General features: G+C 39.2%; 1 protein-coding gene across 1 annotated transcript in view; it reads right to left on the bottom strand.

Annotated features, from left to right (window-relative positions):
• The window catches only part of pcdh17 (protocadherin 17), a 56,075-nt gene that overhangs the window by 18,839 nt on the left and 14,495 nt on the right, over positions 1-22,741 (bottom strand). The window contains exons 3-4 of the mRNA XM_046390865.1: positions 12,540-12,598; positions 11,962-12,134 (exon numbers count right to left, since the gene is read on the bottom strand). Of these exons, the coding sequence (XP_046246821.1) occupies positions 11,962-12,134; positions 12,540-12,598 (232 nt within the window). The remainder of the gene's footprint in view (positions 1-11,961; positions 12,135-12,539; positions 12,599-22,741) is intronic.

Raw genomic sequence — 22,741 nt, 5'->3', positions numbered from 1 at the left:
ACACTTAGCTGTTTACACTGCAAGCTTTCTAAATCTCCATAATAGATCTTTGTTGTGGTTTGAGGTGGGATGGTGAGGTCAGCTGTTAATTGGCTGCTGGTAATTACAGATGCATCTTAAGCTTGCTGACATTGTCCATGGGGCTTTGGAGACTTGCAACTAATGCACTGTAGAGATTACTGCAATGTACAGAAAATTACATGACTCTCATTCATGCATAATGAAGCAGCAATTAAAACTCCTCAATTTAGGTCTAACCTGGTTCTCATCCTGTCATGGAGCCACTGCATCACGGCGTCACATGTTAGGAATATGGTGCGTTCAGAGGCTTAAATTATATTTAGGTTGGGCACATCATCTACTTTGCCTCATGCCTCTTCATCTAATTTTTCTGGCTCGTCATTTCCTTCAACTCTCCCATCCTTTGCCAGTAGCCATGAGGGTATTTTTCCCCTCTGTGGGGCTGCTTCCTGGGGACGGGAGGCAGCACGGGGACAATAGGAGCCACCCAATTAAAGTTTTGTTGGCCTCGCAATTCCTCAAGGTATTGCCATGTGACAGTTTAATTAACCAAGCCCCTTATCTTAATTTAGCAGGATCAAAAAGTAACAAACTGAGGTTATCGGAGAAAAACACTCTCAGTCGCCGTCCTCACATACTCACCAAGACACACACATGCACACATTCCCTCACTCAATTTCTGTCAGTTTAAGAACGCTATAGTACAGTGCCATACACGTAACAGACATATTTGATGTAAATCATACACCCAAGCTTCTATTGCCATTTGCACAGATACCACAAAGCAATAGTTACAGCGCAGATGCTTTAACGCATATTTATTTCAGCTGCAGAGGTTGGCCTAATGACAGTGTTTTTATGCAGAGTGTGCAATTACGTCCCTGAGAGAGTGTACATGTGACTCGGTTCAAGCGTGTCTTGGTGTGACATGTGTTAAAGCAGGAGATTTTCTTTTGAATTTGACCTGGTGTCTCAGTGCCTCCGGAAAGCCACGCACCACACTACTTAAGCCAATCTCCCATGGAGTCCACCTGCTGTCCTGCCCCTCTTCATCCATCCATCAGTCCATCTATGAGCTCTTTCTTCTCATCATCTGATCATTTGTCATTAGGTTGCTGGGTTTCTGTATTCCTTCATTTTCGCTGTTAAATTAAATTTTCATTCTTCCAACACACTTTTTTGAGGTGGTATTGATTTCATATGTTTAAGTGCCAGTTCTGTTGCTCTATAAACCCTTTCATATATCCCAGTTTTCTTCTTTTCTGAGATCTCTGATCATCCTATCCACTGTCGTCACATAAAGCATATTCACTCTCTTTGTTTTAGCGTTTCCTCTTATTCAACTACTCCATTATCTATAGCACTGCAGGCAGTGGATAAAAGGACATAGAGTTATGGTTGAACAGAGAAGAAGTCCTGATGCCTTAGACAGGCCAGGCCAATTTATCTCTCTGGTTCTTGATGCAGTGTAACATGGGGAAACAATGCCCCAGGGCACCACAAATATTCATTCACATCAGCCTAGGAAGCAGCCAGGACAAAGGGTCCCTTCACTTGTATCTTACTGATTCAATGGAGGTTGTGCTAAATTTGCCATCTTGGGAGTTCTTTGTTTGTTTGCTTTGTCTGTTTGTTTGTTTGTTTTTAATCAGGCATTTCATTTTCACTTAATCAGAGTTTAACAACCAGTTTGCACCTGCCTGCACAGAACTGATCAAACCATCCATTATTTGGTATTTTTGTAATTAATACTGTCACTTCATTCAGTATGACATATACTGTATTATACTGTAGTATAGTGCAAGTAGGTCACCTACTTGCACTATACTTCCACCCTGCACTACCTCACTTTTGGACTACCTCCAGAACCATATTTGTTTTACCTTATTCTATTTTATTTTATTTTATTCTACTATTATATGTTACTCGTTACGTTCTATGTATGCACTAATCACCAAGACAAATTCCTAGTAATGTGTTCTGATTCTGATATTACTGGGCACAAAATAATTCAAAACACTGACTGCTTTGTGTGATGCAAACCTCAGCCGTGTTTGTGTGTCCCACCAAATCCAAACTAAAACTAAAATATAATATGAATATAGCCGCATGCTTACAGATGAGAAGGTTTGTGGATATAGAATAGTATGTGCCAAACATTTTCAACATTTTGGTATTGAAATATAACTTAAAAATGGACAGATAACACACACTACATTAAACAAGCAGTGTTTGCAAGTGAAAACACCTAAACTACAATCAGAGACAAAAATTGTCTGAAAAAAAATCTATCTGTGCCACTGGTGACTTCACCTCCCACAATATTGCTACCAAGTGACGAAAGCATTAGCTACTCCGATTCTGAGAACAGGCTGCAAGTGTGAATGTGTCATACGTAGCACATCACCGTTGAAAGAGACAAGTCTTGTCTCTCTACCTGTTTATAATAAAGTTTTTTATAGGCAGAGAGACAGATGGAGAAATAATGGAATCTAAGAGGTAGATAATGTTGCAGATGCTTGATTTAATAGCATATTTTTAGATGTAAAGTTAGGTTAGAGTAAAGCATAAAATAGCCCCTCAGGTTGGTGCGCATGAAGAATACTTGTGCTACTCCTTCTGTTACCAGTTCTACTATACACCATGCATAATGAAACATACATGTAAAAATACAGTAATACAAGTACAATTCACAGAGCCTTCTTAAAAACTAAACCTTAAACTGTTGCATGTCATTGTCTGAAGTCATAGTAATGTTTCATTAATATTATGACGTGGACATGGATTCTTGTGGTCGGTCAGAAATCCTCAACTCAAGGGACAAAAACTACTGATGGCGGCACTGCTTTCACTGCTTCAATACTGACAGGAATCTCCAAGGACAGTAGAGCTGCTAACACTAACTGTTTACCAATGTTTTTTCCGCTATTAGTCAACTAATTGTTTCCCTATAACACATTGCAAATAGCGGCAAATGCCAATTCATCATCTAATTTCTTCTCATTCAATTCAATGTATGATTACTTGAAAAAGAGTAAAGTAAATGGGTCTTTGCATTTTGTTTTACTTTTTGCATCTGATTAATCAGTAATTAAATCCGAAACCCATGAAACTGTAAGGTAAATAAGTGCTGAAAGCAAACAGGAATATGATAATTTATATGGCTGAAAAATGACGGGGGGAATATCACAGCATATGTAAACGAGTGTGAATAAAGTCTAGAATTACATCGAGGCATCCGACACATAAACACGCACACACACACACTTAAACACTCATGCAAATGCACCAATGCCCGGCTGTCCATGGACAGAGGACAGATGGCTGCGAAGTGGCTCAGGTCCAGGAAGTGACGATGTTCTGTATCATTATAATCTGCTCCGTAGTATCCTCCCTACTGCTGTGCTGGACAACATGTTTCACCCACTGAGAGCAGATAGTGGAACAGCTCTTCTGCTGCTCTGTCACACAAGTTGGAAAAAAAAAATCTGCCCACAACTTGCACCAATTGTCTTAATGCAGCAAGAGTGCAAGTTTACAGCAACAGCATGTTCTCAGCCTTTGCAAATCAGGGAGTGGCCTGGAGTTAATTCTGTCAGTCGCCTGCCTACCAAACTGACACATAGATGGTTGCAAAGCATACTGATTCATCATTTATTTTCTGTAAAAGGTCCCTTGGTACCAGTCTTATACTGGGAAGAAAAAAAAACAAAAAACATCTCCATCCTCTGAATCCACTGCCAGAACATCTATCTTAAAATATCTCTGCATCAAAAGTTATGATAACATCCTAATTGTGTGTGTTGTTATCACAAATTTAACTAAGCCTTTCAATTAGAGGTTAATGCCTGAAAGGAAAAAAAATGTAGGCTGCACTGCCATGGGGCTCAGACACACAATGTTAATTAATTTCATTTATAGCACAGACACCATATCTACAAGGTTGTTGTTCATGTGATTACAAAGAGAACATCTGGGAGCAGAAATATGTCTGTTGTGATGATGGAAGAGATAAATACACTGGGTTTTCTCCCTTGCTGCTCCTTTGAGGGACTATATCTTACATCTGTGTGTGGTAGAACAAGTTTGGCGAGGAGGGTTTTGCTTACTCTCACCAGTGTGAAAACACACACTCTGGATGACAATGTAGGCTACGAGCATGTTTACAGCAAGCAGGTCTGTGTGCATGTATAAAGTGTAAACATGAAAGATGCAAACTAAACAAACCGCATGACTTTATGTACTGAGTTCCATTACATACAAATGAGGCATTAAAAAAAAAATTCAAATGCACCTGCAGGTGAGGCCTCTAACAAGAACAATGACCAACACATCTCTAGCTAGACTACAGTTGAATATAAACAAGTGTGTTTAATACAACGCATGGGAAATCTGGGTCCCAGCGAGCTGAAAAAATAAAAACGAGAAAAACAACAATAATAATAATTATAACAATAACATCACACACGTAGTAGATGAAACTTTAACAATATGGCTGAAGAGTGATTAACTTTAAATCTCCATGACTCTGCACTAATCCTCATACTCAGTGCACCTACATTTTTTAATGGGCCTTGAATAATATTTCCACAGCATTAAATGGCTTTGTGTGTTTTTTCAATGTCTAATCTGAGTGAGTACACACTTGGATTAATACCCTATAATGTTCTCATTACAGAGTGGTGTGAGGGGAGAGGACTGGGCAACTGTACGCATTTCGAGGCAGCAGCTCTTATTGCAAGGTGCAGGAGAAAAGCACTCTCAATGGGATTTTTCTTCTGTTTTTAAAAGATGAGAAGTCCACTCATACTTTGATAAGAGGTTGTAATGGTACAGAGAATGAAATAAGGCACATTTTTCCTCATTGCATCCATAAACATGCCATGATTATGCGCTGTGGCTACCAGGGTGAAGGGATAATGTCAGAGATTTATAGCCCAAGTGGTAAGAGTCCAAGATATTCATCAATCCTCTCCAGCGCTGTGGTGCCACAGTGCTGGAGATAGGCTTCACTGGCTGAGTGAGGATCAGGGGGTGAGCTGCCATGCAGGCAAGCTGAGGTTTAGAGGTGAAAATCACACCCCACAGCAAGCCCAGCCCACATCACACAACACTCGGCACAAGAGGAACGACCTAAGATTGGACATTACCCTTCATGAACCACAATCACAACAAAGGAATTTAATAAAACCTAATGTATTAAAGAAAATAGACTAATCCCTTCAAATCTTCTATAATGAGAGGGAAGAAATCTTAAGACTGTGATATTTCCCCTCCCTTCACCCCCCACAAGATTTTAGGCTTTCCACAGGATTCTACTAGCTTAGCTGCAAATCGCCTCACTGCTGTGTGATACCACCACATCCTCTAAGAATGGAGTGAGCACACAATCTGGCACATGTGTATGGGCATGCACGCACACACGCACACACACACACACACACACAAATCTTATTTGACTTTGAGTGATGTCCAGATTGCTGATGGTTCTCATTTTCCACACCAGGAAAGTAGCTGGTGATGTTGCCATGAATCAGGCTATCAGCCCAGCCAGGGACAGGCCATGGAGAACTGAGGAGATGAGGAACAGGAAAAGATGAAAGGCTCACAGACAAATCTCTCTGTCCAACGGCTCACACAAACAGTACGAAGAAACACGAGCACCTGACTGCTGTTTTCAGGTGTTGCTTGTTTTTCAAATCCACTCCTCAAGGCCATGCTACAGAGTTTTAAATGGATTCCTTAAAGGTTTGGTACTGAAAAAAGATATATATTCCATAAAAAGAAGCTAACACTGATCCTGATTTTTAAATGAATGATTACTGATAAAAAGACCTGATAAGCCGTCAGTGACTGTAATGCAAACAGGAGCTCTGCAGCACATCAAGTCCTGCTCTTGTCACTATAAGAGAGTTCACTGGAATGACACATGTGCATGTCTCCACTGGAACAACGGGTGTAAACACACTCTGATGGCCTCAATTCATCATGTTTAAACAGACAGATGTGATAGCATCACATGAAACCGTGACTCCTCCATATGGTACCTGTTTACAGTAATGTTTGTAAACTAACTAATTACAATGTTCTCAAATGAAGCTTCCCTCTCAGCAGATGTTTGTCCATTAACCTGCAGAACAACTGCTTTAACATCGTGTGAAGAATCGCACACTAACAATGTCCTTTCTGCATTAGAGAATGCACCCTGACAAAGACTTCAAACACGTTCATTGAGCTAAGTTGCTAATAGGAGACATCTGGGTGAACATTAAAGGCTCTGCCTTTTAGGAGTCTGTTCTTGCTGTAGTGATTTATGGAAAAATAAAAGTACATTTTCAACTACTCCATTTTAAATTCTTTTTTCAAAGTGTAAATCAATGAGGAAATTATTGTGCTAGATTTATTGTAGCCAGCAATGATATATATATACTTACTAAGGTCTGAGAGTAAATTATGCAGTATAAAAATAAAGCTTCTTCTTCACATGGCCAAAGGTTAAGAAAGCAGGGGATATTATATATCATAAGATCACCTATACTGTATACAAATGTTACAGGTAGAAGGATCTGATAATGGTAATGGAAACTGGACACTGACAAACACTCTTTACCCTTGTAACTGCAGTAACTGGTGAATAAATGTCTAAAAGTCAGTTTTCTCGATCACAAGATATGAGTGAGTCATGTTCTGGCTGTGCTGTGGCTCCATCACATCTACACTTTGGATCCAATGCCCACTGGAAATGTTTCAGAAGAAGTGTGTCTTCAACTAGCCTGTCTTTGCGCAGCCAGATTTTGTGTTGCTTTGTTCATTTGTTTATAGGATTCAATTGTGCTGTTTCCGAACTGTGTGTTACGCTCTCTATCTCTAGGCCTTTCTCTTGCTTCAACTGAAAAAAACTTTACATTATAAACAGTGATATACTGCTTAACAGAACCCTCTCATGACAGCACTGCTTTGACTAAGGACTATTTTAAAAACAACCATCAGACCATGACCAAACTCTTATTTACACTTTTCAGTTGCCACAGCTATCAGTGTTTTGTTTTCTGGGGTTTTTCAGCAGTTCATGAAACAATTTTTAACTATCTGAGAGACTTTCATGCACTAATAGTCTCTAAATTTGAAATTGGTCAGCCATATTAAAAACACTTATGTCATAGAAGGGAATTATAAGTGTATATATATAATATATGAATTATAAATAAAAACATCTCCAAAATGCATGTCCATGCATTATTAAACACAACTATCAACGTAATATACTGTAAATTAACTGTACTGTCCTAAGGGCACTGGAACAAAAATGACATGTATGTCAATAATGAACTCATAACAACGTGATCATGCTGCATTGGGAATACAAATTCAAAAGCATTCAAATCGCAGATGTCATGTGCATGTAGCCAGCCTATGAAAGATGTTTCTGCATTTATTTGTCCATGAAATATGAATGATGTTCAATGGAATGCCCTTTTCCAACAGAAAGATAAAGGTTTATCGAAGGCCAGAGTGAGCAGGATAGAGGTTGCCATGGCTACAAGTGTGAAAAGGGCATCTAATCTGACTTGTGACCAGTCACGTAATGTTGGAATTGCTCTTCTTTTTTTTCTTTTTTTTTTTTTATAAATCAAAGGTTCACTCGTGATTCAAAGTTAATTGCTGCGAATAAAAAAGAAAAAAAAAAACAAAGACTGAGACTGGGGGGACTTGAAGCGCTTTGTAAATGTACAGTAATGCTAGAGTCTTAAGATTAAGATTGCCACGAGGGGAGATGGGTGAATATTTAAGTTGGATTAAAGTCTGAATATTAAGTTTGTTTGGTCTCAGTGTGGAGAAGAAGAGAAAAGAAAATATTATTCAGCAAAACAACACATAATTTCATGATTTTTCAGATAGTCACACCATTTTCTCTCTTGAAAATGTCACAATGCCACATTAAAGACCTCAAAAGCCATTATATGAAATTGCATCTACAAAATATATTGTGTTTACTGTCTTGGCTCCTGTACTTAATTGAAAATGCATATGCTAAGAATAATGAGTTGTGAAAGTCATCAGCACTAGGTCCACAAATAAATGGGCTCTTATCTTATCTTAAAGACAAACTCGCACATAATACTTGGAGTAAAACATCCTGTGATGCTGGAATGTCAAGAGAACTTCCATATTTGGCAAGATACTTTATTGTTAATGAATGATGGATGACAATATTATAATATATTTCTTTTTTTTTTCCTTTTTAGCTTATGAAATTGTGTAAAATTAAAACCAAAAACTATGAATATACTGTAAACTCAAAGATGCCATACATCCAGACAGGGATATAAAATCACACATATGATAAACTGTAAATGCATCCGAGTTCAGAGGACTTAGTGACATCCTCAGCACCATAAATTACACCACAAAGAAGAGACTAACATCACATACATATAAGGTTTGGTGAGCTATAAGTCATCTGTGTGTTGTATAATGCCCATGTCTGTGAGAAGCACTATACAAATAAATTTTACTTATGGTACTTTTTCACTTCTCATTGGTCTACATTATGCCTGTGAGTGCAAGTGTTGGTATTGTACGTGTGTACGTGAAAAGAGTTTGCATGTATGCACACAATGACAAGAAATGACATTTCCCTATTCACAAGCTGAGGGATGAGATGGTGGGGGAATTCTATCACCTAGCCACAAATAACAGCGCAAAGTCTGTTTTATCAGCTTTTACTGCGCTGTCATAGGAACACATCTCATGCTGTCTCTCCTCACTGTATCCATGTTGTCCTTGTAGTATCCCCTCATCCTCTGTCCCACTCATGCCTCCCTTTTAAAACAAGGCAGGAGGCGGCTTGATTATCACACTCCAATCACAGCTAATTAGGATAGGTCAGCTGGTACAGCCAAACAGTATCCCTGTCAAACAGCATCCCTCCACTCCTTTCCTCCTCCTCTTCCATCATCTCTCTCTATCCATTTGCTAGGACAGCCCTATCAGTGGGTAACATCTCCCTACACCACTGCCGCCTGTCTGCTCATGATAGCGACTAAGGCAGTCATCTCCACAGAGGCGAGCAATGTGCTGCCAGCCACTCCGTCTGAGCCAGACAAGCCTGTATCAATGTCTGCGGCAGATGCGTTGGAGCTTCAATTAATCGCCAAATTCGCAAAAAATGCATTTGATATACTTAAGCTTAATTAATACACTGCTACCAATTATGCAGGGCTAATTAATCAATTTGAGACTGGTCCCTGGTGCAAAGATGTCCAGATTATGTTGTCTGGAAGGAAACCACACTGAACATCAGACAGGAAGATAAATTAAAAGCATGGAAATGAAGAAATGTGATTGTTTTTACCAATGCCTATTGCCAGAGGAAAGCATAAATAGTGAAACTGAGGGGAAATGAAGTATAATAAGAAAGAAAATGAAAAAGTCTAAAAAGGATAACAAAATCGGAAACAAAAAGGGGAGAGACTCACAGTTGTGTGTGCACTGCAGGCTACAACCTAGTGACTACAAAGAAGAACTGAAACACAGTTGGGGATTGATTGGGACTTGAACTACATGCTTTGCACACTTGTAGTTCTGTTTATACTGAGCCAGCGAATGAGGCCACAGTGTCCTGGCAGGCAAGCAGAGAGAGCTACAGAGAGTAATGGGGGGTGGTGGTGGTGGGGGGGGGGCTTGAAGAGCAACAGAGGACCTAAGATGGGATGGGATGGGATTGGGAGGGGGGGGGGGGGGGACTCAGGATCTATGAAGTAGATCCTAAGTGCTGAGATGTAAAGAAAACAAGCCTGCAGGAAAACGACCCCCAGAGACAGTGACCAATGACAAGCTCCTTTGTCCCTTTTTTCTTTCATTTTCATTTGGCCTCTTCCGATTGTGCAGTTTGTGTGTGTGTGTCCACATGAAGCTTTATTTAAACCACTGAAAACAATACCTGAATGCCGAGCAGTACATGACATCTCATCCCCTTGAATAGCTCATGAATAGCTCATGTTTTAGTTTCCTAAGCCCCATTAATTAGCCATGAAATTACTGTAATAAATTACACGTACATAAATGGGTCTGCTTAAGACAAAGTAGCACATAGGACTATGTCCGAGCTTACCAGGCACAAGGTAACCAACTTGCATTTCATCACAAACAGCAGGGGAACACAGAATGTAAAAAAATACCTTTCACAGTTCATGACATTGTACTTTGAAAAGCAGAAGATCACACAATAATATTGTTGATTCATGCAAATATTAACTGAAAACGAGGCATAATTTGCTGCTTTTGAGCACTTAATAAAGATGCAGTGGAACACTGCCAGAGCAATGTTTCACCATCCCTCACTCATCATCACTGCTCTTGCACAATGCCTTGGCCTCTTGCCCCTGCCCTCCCCCACAGCTTAGCTAAGCCCACATGTTATTGGCTAAACACAGCCAGCTGCAGCCAGTTAACTGTCTAATCTCACAGCAATCGATTTCCCCAAACAAGGAGAGGTGCAGAAGTGGAACGAAAGTCGTGGAGCGGGGGTGAAAACACAGTGGACGGTGAGAGTAAATGGGAGGGCAGCGACGAGCGAGAAACAGGCAAAGGCAGGTTACAGCCTTTCACCGAGTTTTTTTCCAGAGATACCCGGGCTTGCGTGTGTGTGTCTGTTTGTGGATGGGTGCAACAATCTTTTATTCGAGACCATCAAAAGGATACTGATCGAAGGCAACACACAGAAAGGTGGATGGACAGGCTGAGGTTGGCACTATCAAGCCAGAGCAGTTCACATCCACCATCCACCTTCCACGTCAGGACAGTTTGTACTGACTGACTACTATCAAGTGCACTTTTGGCTCTTGTTGTCATGTGTGTATAAATGTGATTTTTTTTTTTTCTTCCAGTCCCTCACGGACAATTAAATGGGAGCGTTCTCAAAATGAGAAACATATGGAGCTTTTTAATTGGCCAATTTCTCTTGCCAATGTGTGTGGCTTTTATTTTTTCATTCAAAAAACTAATGAAAAGGAAAAGAAATGTTGTTTGTCTATGCAAACACGCATATTGCAGCAAATTGTCATTGTCCTTCCGCAAGGAGTAAAACAACCCTTCTGTTTCGTGGATTAATAGCACCATTACGGAGGATCCATATTCAGAATGCAGAGCTGAACTTCTAGATCCAGTCAGTTAGGCACACACTAGTTGGTGTTAAGACTTCAGTAATTTTGTATTTTCTGTGGAAATATCTGTTTTGCCAAGCAGGTAATGTTTCACACCGAGGATAAACGAGTGGTTGAAGCCCAATGAGAAATGTACCATAACTTTTTATTTCCTCTCTGCACCCACTCATATTCTTGGTTTCTTCCCTCCCCTGACCCTGCACTAATCATGCGAGGTGGCTGGGGTGAGGACGACTGGAACAACTCATATCTGGGGAGTTATTGTTCTACACATGTCATATGTAATCTGCCCGACCCACAGTGCTTAGGATAATTATTCATATTTAATCACCATACCACGAAGCTACATCGCCTGGCGCTCACTAAGTCATTTTCCATGTTCCATTATCAAAGTTTCAGAGACGGGTGCTCAGAGAAGGGGGACTAAATGGAGGGGCTGAAGTAGTTGGGCTTATAAAAACATAATGGGCTTGTCTGCTTTGATAAACTGAGAACGTGTATAGAATGCACACTCGCTCACACCGTCAAATACACACAGAGACATACGCACAACACACACACACGAACTGAGAAAAGTGCAGAGAAAAAAGGAGGGGAGAATAAAGTAGCCAAATATAAGTTCAGATTGCGAGCGCTCAGGCAAGTCAGGAGCTCAATCGTTAATACAAATAACTGCACCACTGAAAATGGATTGATAGTCATTTGGGTTCAAGTGTGTTTGGCTTGCGCGGCAGCTTTCATTTCTCATGTAGTCAAATTTGCAGTGAGGGCTCACCTTGCTCCAGAGGTGGTGGTTTAATGCCCGTAGCCTTTAACTTGAGGGCTTCTTTTGCAGACATATCGCAGCAAGAGCCTTTGTTGGTGTCTTGGTCGCTGTCAGCCTGGTCGCTGTCACCATGACCACTGTCTCTGAGGCTTGCTCGCTCAGGGTCTTTGAACGTCGAACTACTAGATAAATAAACATAAAAGAAGAGCATTAGAACATTGTGTACGGCTGCGACACTTCACTGTCAGTGTTCTCATTATTATTGTTTTTTTTTTTGTTTTTTTTTTAAATCTTTCAGTGGAAGTTTTGAAACAGAATAAAAAGATATGAGCATGATTAAACAAAACAAGAAAAAATATATATAAGATTTAGGCTGTAATAAAATGCTTCCAAGAGAGGTTCTTGTGCGTGATCATATTTAATGTATTATCAAGAATACTGCTGGTGACCACTTAACTTAAAACATGTACATGTAGTTCCTCTCCCGTCAGTTCAGTTCCTGATGGGAAAGTACTACGTTGGGACAATAAGAGGAAGGAAAAACAAAGGTCTGATACGTAGTGAGAGTTACAGAGCCCAGTTCTTACCTTTGAACAAACTGTTGTCTGCTACCCATGTAATTAGGCTCAGTGGGGAAATTGTCCGTCTGTGGAGAAGAGAAAGAGAGGAAAACAAAGTAGGTAGTGGGCTTTACAAAGTCCTGCTGTGAAACAAGATCTTCCAGTGACATATGATTCATTATGCAGAAAAAATGAGGTAGAGGACAGAGTAGGAGGATAATAAAATACTGAACATGTGAGCTGTGTATCGTTTAGGTTGGAGCATTTCATTAACCACAAAAGCAGGCTAATTATGCATTCAAGAGTAAACCGCAGAGCTGAACATCATCTGTGGCAGATGTAACATAATCAATAACTGCTAGGACAATAGTCTTGATGAGCACAGAAAACTTTGAGGATACTCAACATCCGGTAACCAAATTATTGCATTATTTGTGCAGAAATTAAAGCAGTTTGTCATTTCCTTCAACAACATTTCTGTGAGAAACTGACTCTCAGTCTCAGCCATTTATTTTTTTCTCTAGAACTTGAGAAATCGTATGTGAGGAACTGGGGCTTCTGTGTGTGGAACCATCTGGTGTTCAATGGATATGTGGCTACCTGATCATGCACAGGGGCCTGCTATGTGGACTGATTGAAAAAACACAAACACATGCTGATGCATGCATGTACATGCACAGACACAAACAAAGCTAAGTCCCACATATACAGTACACCAAAAATATATATTATAGTATTTATGACAAAATACAGGAGGATAATGGAATACAGGTACAAACCCTATACTTCATAAACTGCACAAACCCTCAGTATTGTATGCAGCAGTGCATTACAGACTGGATCAATCACACTGGCACTGACAAGTACTCTGCCTCTCTCCCACTCTCTCTCTCTTGTTAATTATATCAGAGTAGGTATAAGAGGGTTTTTAATCACGTCAATTTGTATAAAAGGTCACAAAGATCCCAGTTTCTTAGTGACATTTACAGAAGTATCTGTCAACATTAATAATAATGAAAAAAAACAGCTAATGTAAGAGCAATCAAATGTACAGACTTTGTTAAAAGCCATAAAAAACACAGAAAGACACTGAAGTGTTTATATTTTAAGGAATATCACAAAGTCTCTGTTGGGTAGAGGTAGGAATGGTGGAAAGGAATGCCTTCAGGAGGAATAGTTTTCACACTGCTGTAGCAATATTCATCACACTAACACAAATAATTGCACGATGTAGTGCACAGCTCTCTGTCTTCCAATTGATAGCAGTAAAATGTCATGTTTAGTGAGTAATGTCTCCTTGCGCCAAGCTTTTTCACATGCACAGCTTGACTCACAGTCGATAGAGTATTTCAATGTCACCCATGCTCTGCGGTGGCTCAGTATGAAAAAGGGTGTATGAAGGTCAGACAGGCCACCTCAGTACTTTGACCTTCCATGCTTTTGCCAATACCTTTATTTCCACCTAAACACTCCATTCCAGTTCAGCCTTTGCCAAGAGAACAAAAAAAGATAAAAAAAAAAAAAAAAAACCTGCAGAATATATCAAAGGATGGAATCTGAGTAAAGGAAGAATGCATTTTTGAAACAGTTTGGCATTGAAATAATTTTTTTTTTCTTCAAAAAGAGAAGATAGAAGTCTTTATATGATGTGCATCTCTTCCATTTTTTACGACCAGGGACACATCCTTGGACATACTTTTCAATCAACTCAGCTCTTTTGGCACTGAGTATGATCAGGATGAAAGGACATTAACAGAAAAAGTATTATTTATCCATGATATTTGTATTTTTAGAAGGTTTCACTTACTTTCTGCACTTGTGCACATAGAACAGATATCTAAATCATATCCTTATGCAGAGAAGGTTTTTTTTTACATTACAATAGACTAAAAAGAGTCAGGATGTCACTCACCGTAGTGTTTACCATTGATTAAATAAACTTGAAATGGCACTGGTTTACCGTTCTTTAGTATGAAAACAGATTTAATAGTGTGCATACCCATAGCGTGGTATTTGGGTTTGTAGTTTTTTTTTTCTTATCGCACTTAAAGTAGCAAATGCTCTACATCCCTCCACCACACATCCCCCTATAAGCCAATAAAAAGCACATTACGCCACTTCATAGAAACCTCTTTCCTGCCAATTAGAGTCCAGGCTGATCTTAACCCTCCATCTCTTCCTGTCTGTCCATGCTGCCCAGCCCTCTCACTACAACGGGCCACTTTCCAATTAATGGATCAATAACAGCCAGTATGGCCTGCTTTGTACTCAGCTAGTCAAAGACCACAATAAGCACAGGAGAATTTGAGGGCAGAATGACATACATACTGGCAAGTATTTTTACTATCATTATCATCATATTAAACACTGTATAACACAGTACATAAATTCATTTAGCACTGCAAGCATCATTGAGTATTCTATGTTGCATGCCTGTTCTTCTTGCCTTCTAATTTCCCCTTGTGGGACTTCTTGAAATGAACTGAAGTGAAATGAACTAAAGTAGACTGAACTGAGCTGAACTAAACTGACCTACTGCAAACTGCACCATCTGTACATCTGACCTTTAAGGTTTGAAAATCTGACTTTCTTATTGACCTAAAATTTGAGTCTTTGACCTTAAAAGTTCAGAGAAGCACTGAACCTATTCAAGACACAATAAATCCAACTGCTCTGAGTCAATGCTTTCTGTGCATATATCAGCAGAGGTTAGTTTTGTTTGTGGGGGATAAGAATTGCAAAAGACTGAACAATGCATTGTATCAATTCCATGCAGCAAGGCCACAGAGGTCAGTGAGATATTGAGTACAGTGAGGCTGCGTGAGTGTAAAAAGCTTCACTCTATTCTTTGCTCCCACTGAGACTCTAAGACTGACCAAGCAGACAGCAGGCCGATTGAGACAAATGGGACGGGCATATTGGAGTGCTATTCTACTCTGAGGCCTTGTTGGTGCATTTTGGGGCAGTGTTCATTTTTGCTGGGCTATGTTTATGTGTATGTGTGTTTGACATCGCAGGTAGGGGTGGTGAAAGAGGACAAATTGCAGCTTCTCTTTCACACATCATTGGACGGCTCTCTTTTATTCACAGGAATGAGAGTGCACCTCCTCCCTCTGCCTACCTGGGTATGATACATGCATTTGTCCTTTACTGTCTTCCAAAAACAAACACAGTACTCACTCTTTGTGTAGGTGTGTGAGTGCAGTGCTCTTCATGTCAGAAAGTATGAAGTTTCAAATCCAGCAGAACCTTGTCAGAGAGCCAAAACGATCTGGTCTGCAGTTTTTAATCTGAGTGTGATGTACGGGTGAGCAATCTGGCCAAAGATCTAATATCACAATCTCACCATCTAAACGGCAATCTTTTTATCTTAGTTTTCTCAAACTGAGATGCCAATAGTTGTCTATTTAAAATAGTTGAAAGAATACCTGACTTATTTTATTTCTATTTATAGCTTCTGTCTTATTTCACCCCTTTAATTCAACTTAATTCTCCACCTTAATTCATCTCTACCTTTGAAAGTTTTGTTGTTAACGACATAGCCTATCAAAACCATAAAAAACAATGTTTGAATAACATCACAGCAACCAGGAGCACTTAGAAGCTTAAAACAATGGCACAAGTAGACCTAAATAAAACTGCAGTGCTCGCACCATAATTAGTTCATTTACATACACATAATAGCCCGCTCAACTAAAGTTCACAAAATGAGGACATTAATATTATGATGTATACTAGTTGCCTGAAAAGAAGACTGAGATACGTCCGCCAAGTTTTGTTTTGTTATCACTTTTGTTTGTTTATTTGTCTGTCAGCAGGGTTGTGCAAAAACCTACTGGTCCAGTTTTCTTGAGATCTGGTGGAAAGTTGCCTCATGGGTCAAGGAAGAACCAGTTAAATTTTGGAACAGATCCGAAGCAGAAAAAGTAAATACACACATATTATGCAACTAATTATTCTGACATAATTCCAGTTTTGGAAATATATGCAGACATATATAGTGGTCGCCCATGCAGATTTACATTTCATCGTAGACATTTGGCCTTGACGGAAATCTGTGTTCTTCTTGTGCCCTTCTAGTTCTTCTTGGAAAAACTGTCAAAGTAGCTCAGCAACAGCCAAATGATAAGAGCGGATAAAAGATAGAACAGAGATAAACTGAGCTTAGAGGAAAACACATTGCTTAGGGGGATGGAGCAAAAGCAGGAAATAAAAGCTCTGTAATATTTTACCACCATGAAGGAGAGCAAAACAGCTAAGTGAGAGCTTGATAAAGGAAGTAAGGAAAAAGGGGAGGAGAAACTTGACAATAATTAGACTGCATTGATTACCTAGAGGCTGAGGAGCAATTGTAAGTGATCAAATCTAATTAGCTGGTCCTACACATCTTCCTGGAGATAACACACCAATCAATCAGGGGGCTTAAGTGAACTTAAAGCCAGCTCAGTTCACTGCCTGCTAAATATCTTCCACTATTTTTCAAATAACTTAGAGGTCTGCTTAAAATGACATTCAGAGATTGCAGTATTTAATGTCTTCTTACTTTTGTTTCCAAACTGTGCGAGTAGATCTGCGCTACATCAACACAGTGAAGTTTCCAACTACATGGCTCCACTGACTGGATTAATTAATTCACCATAAATACAAACATGAGATACAGCAAGCGGCACGGTGGACAAGGAGCTTGTGCCAAAAGAGAACCATCTTTAAGGCAACAATGTGCTTTAATGGTGAGAAATTCATAAGCTATTTCACTTCAAAATTGAGAAAAAGGATTAAAATTGAGACTGTGGGTCATGATTGCAATTAAATTGATTGAAATATTATTTTTTTCACCACCAGATCGCCCACTCCTACGGGTAAATGGATGCAGGACATGTCTCAAACAACTTTGAGGTCTTCTCAGTCCAGATGGACACTTTTCTAACGGTTCTTTACAGAACTTAATCACAAAGGAGACCCTTTGAAAGATAACATATTACACATCAGAAGCCAAGTTTGGATTTCAAAGTGACATAGGATTGCTTGGACATTGTTTAGTCTTGGCGGGTTAATAACATGTTGTTATAGTGTTTTATTGATTTATATATTTAGTATTTTAGAATACCTCCATATTCATATAAGGACAAAGCAGTTTCTCTGTGTCCACTTTGCCAACAATTTTAAAAACGGCATTGATTTCAATTCATATGTGTTTTACTTAGAAAATATATACATATGGCTAAAGTTCATAATTTCATTTTACCACAGTTTGTACACTGCACTGTTGTACACCACTTGATTCTGAAGTATGTATACCTCAGAGTAACAAACTGAAAAGGAACAACAAGCTCTGTAGTGGTCTACCTGTGAGTGATACACAAGCAAAACCTCTTGTATAATCCCAAAGTGCTTCAGTCATCCGTGTTGTGAAAAAAGGTAGAAATTGGCAGGTAAACTGGCATCAAGCGTGAACAAGTGCAGTTAGATGAATGATGTGGGGTACAGCTGAAATTGAACATGCATGCTCAGCAGAGCTCTGGTCAAAGCTGAGAAAAAGACCACTGCAAAAAAAAAAAAAAAAAGAAAGAGTTTCTTTTTTCAGTATAGAAACTCACCAGTGAGTAAGCATTCACACCGAGTCTGTTCTTCATCTGAACCACACAGCTTCCTGTCCTTTATCTTGTTTCAGCTTGTGGCTTTCTTTTACATTTTGACAGCAAGATTTGTGGCCCACGAGGCAATCCAAACCAAATGAAATAAATTCTCAGTTTTGTTTTCCTAACTGTATCGAAAACATACAGCGCCGTGACCCGCAAAAACAACCGTAAATTTTGTTAGAGTTAGAAGTCCTCATTATCCAAATGTGGTGTAATGTAGGATCCATCATCTCCTGTTGCTTGGTATCTGTGAGAGTTTTCTTAACTGACTTCATATGCTCTTTGCTGGCCAGATTTTGCATAATTTTGTGCAGAATTATTTGCTACAATGAGTCACCTGCATAAAGTGTGTTGATTTCTTTCTCTACTGCAATGTTTGTCATAGAGTCATTTTACCATAACTGTCACGTGACTGCATGAGCTGCCACTCCATGTGAGCACTGTGTATAAAGGGATATTTCAGAAATGTCTGCAGGAAAGGAAGAAAATACCTCAGTAAGAAAGAGAACATGCCAGTGTAACGATAACATATCACCACAGTGTGTATCAGATTATATTGATTATTTGTCCCACTCGTCGTGATCAGTCATTTAAAGTATCTCTCTTACCGACAGTCTCTCCTCTCCTCCCCATCTCTAATTGCACTGAGCTTGACATCACTAACACAAATCTAATACAAATCAAGCTAAATGAAGTTGCCCACATCTACATGTGCCGGACTCGTCATTGCCTTGAAATATTGTAATTGTGTCTTTATAGACACAGTCTTTTCTTTATAGAACTACTGAGGGGCTTTTTGAAAAATTGTTGGTTTACGCTGGTGACTCAGGCAGCTATAATGAAACTCAATAGTCTCATCTTGTTAATCGTGGTTTGCCATAATTCATAACGTAACTGCATTCCTTTTTATTTTTTGTTTGTGTCCATTTGGTGAGGAATGTGGCTTTTCTCTTAATTACAAAGTAGCACTTTGGAGGCTTTTATATGCAGATGCATAAACAGCATGACCTCTTGCATATTCACTGCTCACCAGCAAAGACATAATATTCATAATTAATATGCAGCCACTCACATTGATTGCCTATTATTTTGGTTGACCATACAGCGTCATTAGAGATGCCTCTTCGCTGGAAAGCATCCTTTTAGTGGTACAACTCTTTATTTTTAATCATCCTCCGTCTCGACAAAACCACTTCTTAAAGTAAGAAAATTGCGTGCAAATGAAAGAGTTGACTTATTATGCTAACCACATACTGAGCAGTGGACTGAAAAGCAAAGGGGAAAGACAAAAAGGCAGGAGGGCACAGGACAGAGGGAGGGCTGAGGTGGTGGTTCTTGCATCTCCTCATCAAGAGAGCCAAGACAAAAACACAATTTCAAAGCTGATTTCCCTCAACCTGTGCAGTTACTTCTACTTTATTATTCCTTTTGAGAAAGAGCCCCAGCAAGAGTCGATATCATTTTCTCTTCTGTCTACAAATGACTACTTTGGTCTCATTTCTAAGGTAGTTTCCTTTCCTTTTTCCTTTCCTGTAGAAAGAAGTGAGATAGTTGCATTTGCCTTTCAGAGTAATATGAAAGAGACCATTGCTCTTTTTCAGTTTTCTAAGAGCAGCTTTTGTAGAGTGCATCCATCTTTTGTAATAATGTTTGTCATTTAATTTTGGAGACTAAATTATTTTTAAAGAGTATGAAAAATCCCTCTAAGGGATGAGCGGTCTGCGAGACGGTCAACAAAGCGTTGTTAAACTCTAGTCTTAAGCCTGTCATTATCATCTTGTGAATCAACTCACGTAGAAAATAAATGCAAACCTCCTGAGAGAGTGAATATCCTTGAACTTATTTGTCTCTCTTTCTCTCTCTCTCTCTCTCACACACACACACACACATGCACACAGACCGCACACACACCACTACAGGTGTGAGAGATCTTACAGTCCAGCCTATTTTATGATGCATGAAAAATCAAATGATGGGCTAAACTAAATCCTGCATAAACAAAGTGGCTCAGAAGGCTTGTCTTAATAGGCATATAGTAATGCAGAATAATCTGTTTACCACAAATCACAAAAAAATATATAATAATATGTTTCTTAACTGCCATGCATGTAATTGATTTATTAATGGGATGATTAAGCTATTACTGACTGAATCATCCTTATCTAACTAAAAGGGACGTTACCGTTAACTGTTATAATGTTGACCAACATCCCCTCGGGTAAAGATTACAATAAGCTGCCACACTGGAAACATGCAGCAGAGACTGTACACCAAGACCACCGCTTACCTCTGTTTTTTCCTAAATGGAAGTAAATATCACCAATTCGATTATGACCCATTTTACAGTGCAAATCCGGTTTGAAATCAAACAAACTGAATCAAGATTAGTGAACCCATAACTTGGCACGGTGGCGCTCGTGGTCCCGTGAGCTTCACTTTGCCAATCTCTACCAATGCTAAAAACACGGGCTATTGCTGCTTGAAGGGACGACAGTGGATAACACATATCTCCCAACCACAACGAGAAGCTATTGCGCAGCAAATGATATCCCCGTAAGCTGAGTTTCACTTGAATTTCTTTACATGTTTTTCAATCAAATATATTTAAAATAAAACAAAGAATAATAACACATGAGGACACATCAAATTCACCAGTGGAACACTGCAGATATGTATATTTAATGAATGAACTAGTGTCAGAGAGATTTTTGTGTGGATATGTGTTCCCAAGCCATTATTATGATGTGCAGTCACCTGTGTGCAGTGCAATATAATGAGGCAGTCTGTTCAGGAGTTGGCAGTCAGCACTACACCAGACAATGAAAATCATTAAATAGGACCTGGACATGAAATAATAATAATAAAAAAAATATTCTGAATCACAGTCCACTAGACAAAAAAGTCTGAATGGGACAGGCTGTGACCCCATGTCAGTTCAATAAATCAATCAATAAACAAATGAACAAATAAATATTTTTTGGTCTCCAGTTGAAAAGTGCAAGAATAACTCCTCATTCTAATCTTACTTGAGTTATGTTTGCAATTTCTTTTCTTCAGTATTACTTCTGTATGTCTGCGGTTCCTACCAGCATTATGCTTTGCAAATAGAACAACAGTGACAACAACTCCGCAGCCAATTCAGCCTCAGCTGCCATCTTTGGATTCAGCTCAGAGGAAACTTTTCTGTTCTCAAGAGGAGGGGCGAAACAAGATGGTGCGTTTGTACTCCTATCAACACAATCCACATCTGTGGCAGTTTAGCCCCAGGAGTAAATGATAAATGTAGCTTTTGGAATAGATATCTATTCCAACACACAAAAAAAACCTTAACACAGCAGTTTGCCAGCTCTCCTAAAATAGTAGCATTGTTTTCCCTCGCCACTTGAACTTACTTTGTGTAGACAGATTTGACCAGCTGGTCTGGGTACTGTAGGTACAGTTGGGATGAGTCTTATGATTATTGATAAAGGAGAATACATTAACTTTGGGGGGAGAGGGGAAGTGAAAGAGGAGTTGAAGAAAGAGGACTTCACTTGATGCCAAATTATCTATGCACAACTGATACTGAAACTGTGAGGAGAGCAGAAAAAAAAACTGTATGTGATCTTGGTGTGTAAGCTACTAATCATTCAGTACTTGCTCATCAATAGTTACAATAGCTTTGCCGTTAACTGAAGTCTTAAGTCAGCACTGACCTTTTTTCACCCTCATTAAGTCAAAGCCAACTCAGCCCGAAAATCCAAAGCTGTTGCATAGGCCTATCGTGGTGAACATCTTAAGACATGCATGCATGAACATAACCGTAGAAGAGGAAGCACAGATGTGCTTTTTTGAGCAACCTACAGCCTATAATTTCTGAGAGTTACTTGGGAAAATCAATACTGCTCTCATGTATGAGACTCACTGCTTCCAGCCAAGAAATAGTTCTCCTGTAAAAACTTCTGTAACACTACAATGTGTCATTTTCTACATCTGACACTTAAACAAACAAGATAACACATATTAATTGGGATTTAAAGTTGCGGGATTGGTACCTTTAGAAAGAAACAGGGTAGTTGTTTTCCCCTGTTTCCAATTATGCTAGGCTAACCAGCTGCTGGCTGTCAAAGTGGTATCAATCTTCTCACCTAAGTCTCGGCAAGAAAGAAAATTAGTGTGTTTTCACATTCATGTCAAGTTAAATTGCAGGCAAAGTCTTCAGATGATGGAAATCAAACAAATACTTAGGAAATACGACTGAATGCAACAGCACAGTCAAACAAATTGAAGTTCAAAAGGGCCTTTATAAATTAAACTAAACAAAAGTCTCTATGTTTCTGTGTTTGCAGTGATAAATAAGCATACTCATCATTTATCGTAAGCTATCACTGCACTTAAAGTTCTTTAGAAAATCGAAGTGTTTGCAGCCTTGCAGTCTAAAAACTAAACGCTATCCACCTGTTTTCAGGCTGCTAAAAGCTCATGTTTAGCACACTTTTAAACTCATATTATCAAGCCCTCAGTATTAGCATCAATTTCGACTAAGGAAAAAGCATTTTATAATTTAGTCTTAACACAAACATCAACAAAGTGTGGTCTAGTTTGTGGGTT

This window comes from Scatophagus argus, chromosome 1 (assembly GCF_020382885.2).
Source record: "Scatophagus argus isolate fScaArg1 chromosome 1, fScaArg1.pri, whole genome shotgun sequence".
Taxonomy (NCBI): domain Eukaryota; kingdom Metazoa; phylum Chordata; class Actinopteri; family Scatophagidae; genus Scatophagus; species Scatophagus argus.
This window is presented reverse-complemented; position numbering and strand designations above follow the sequence as displayed.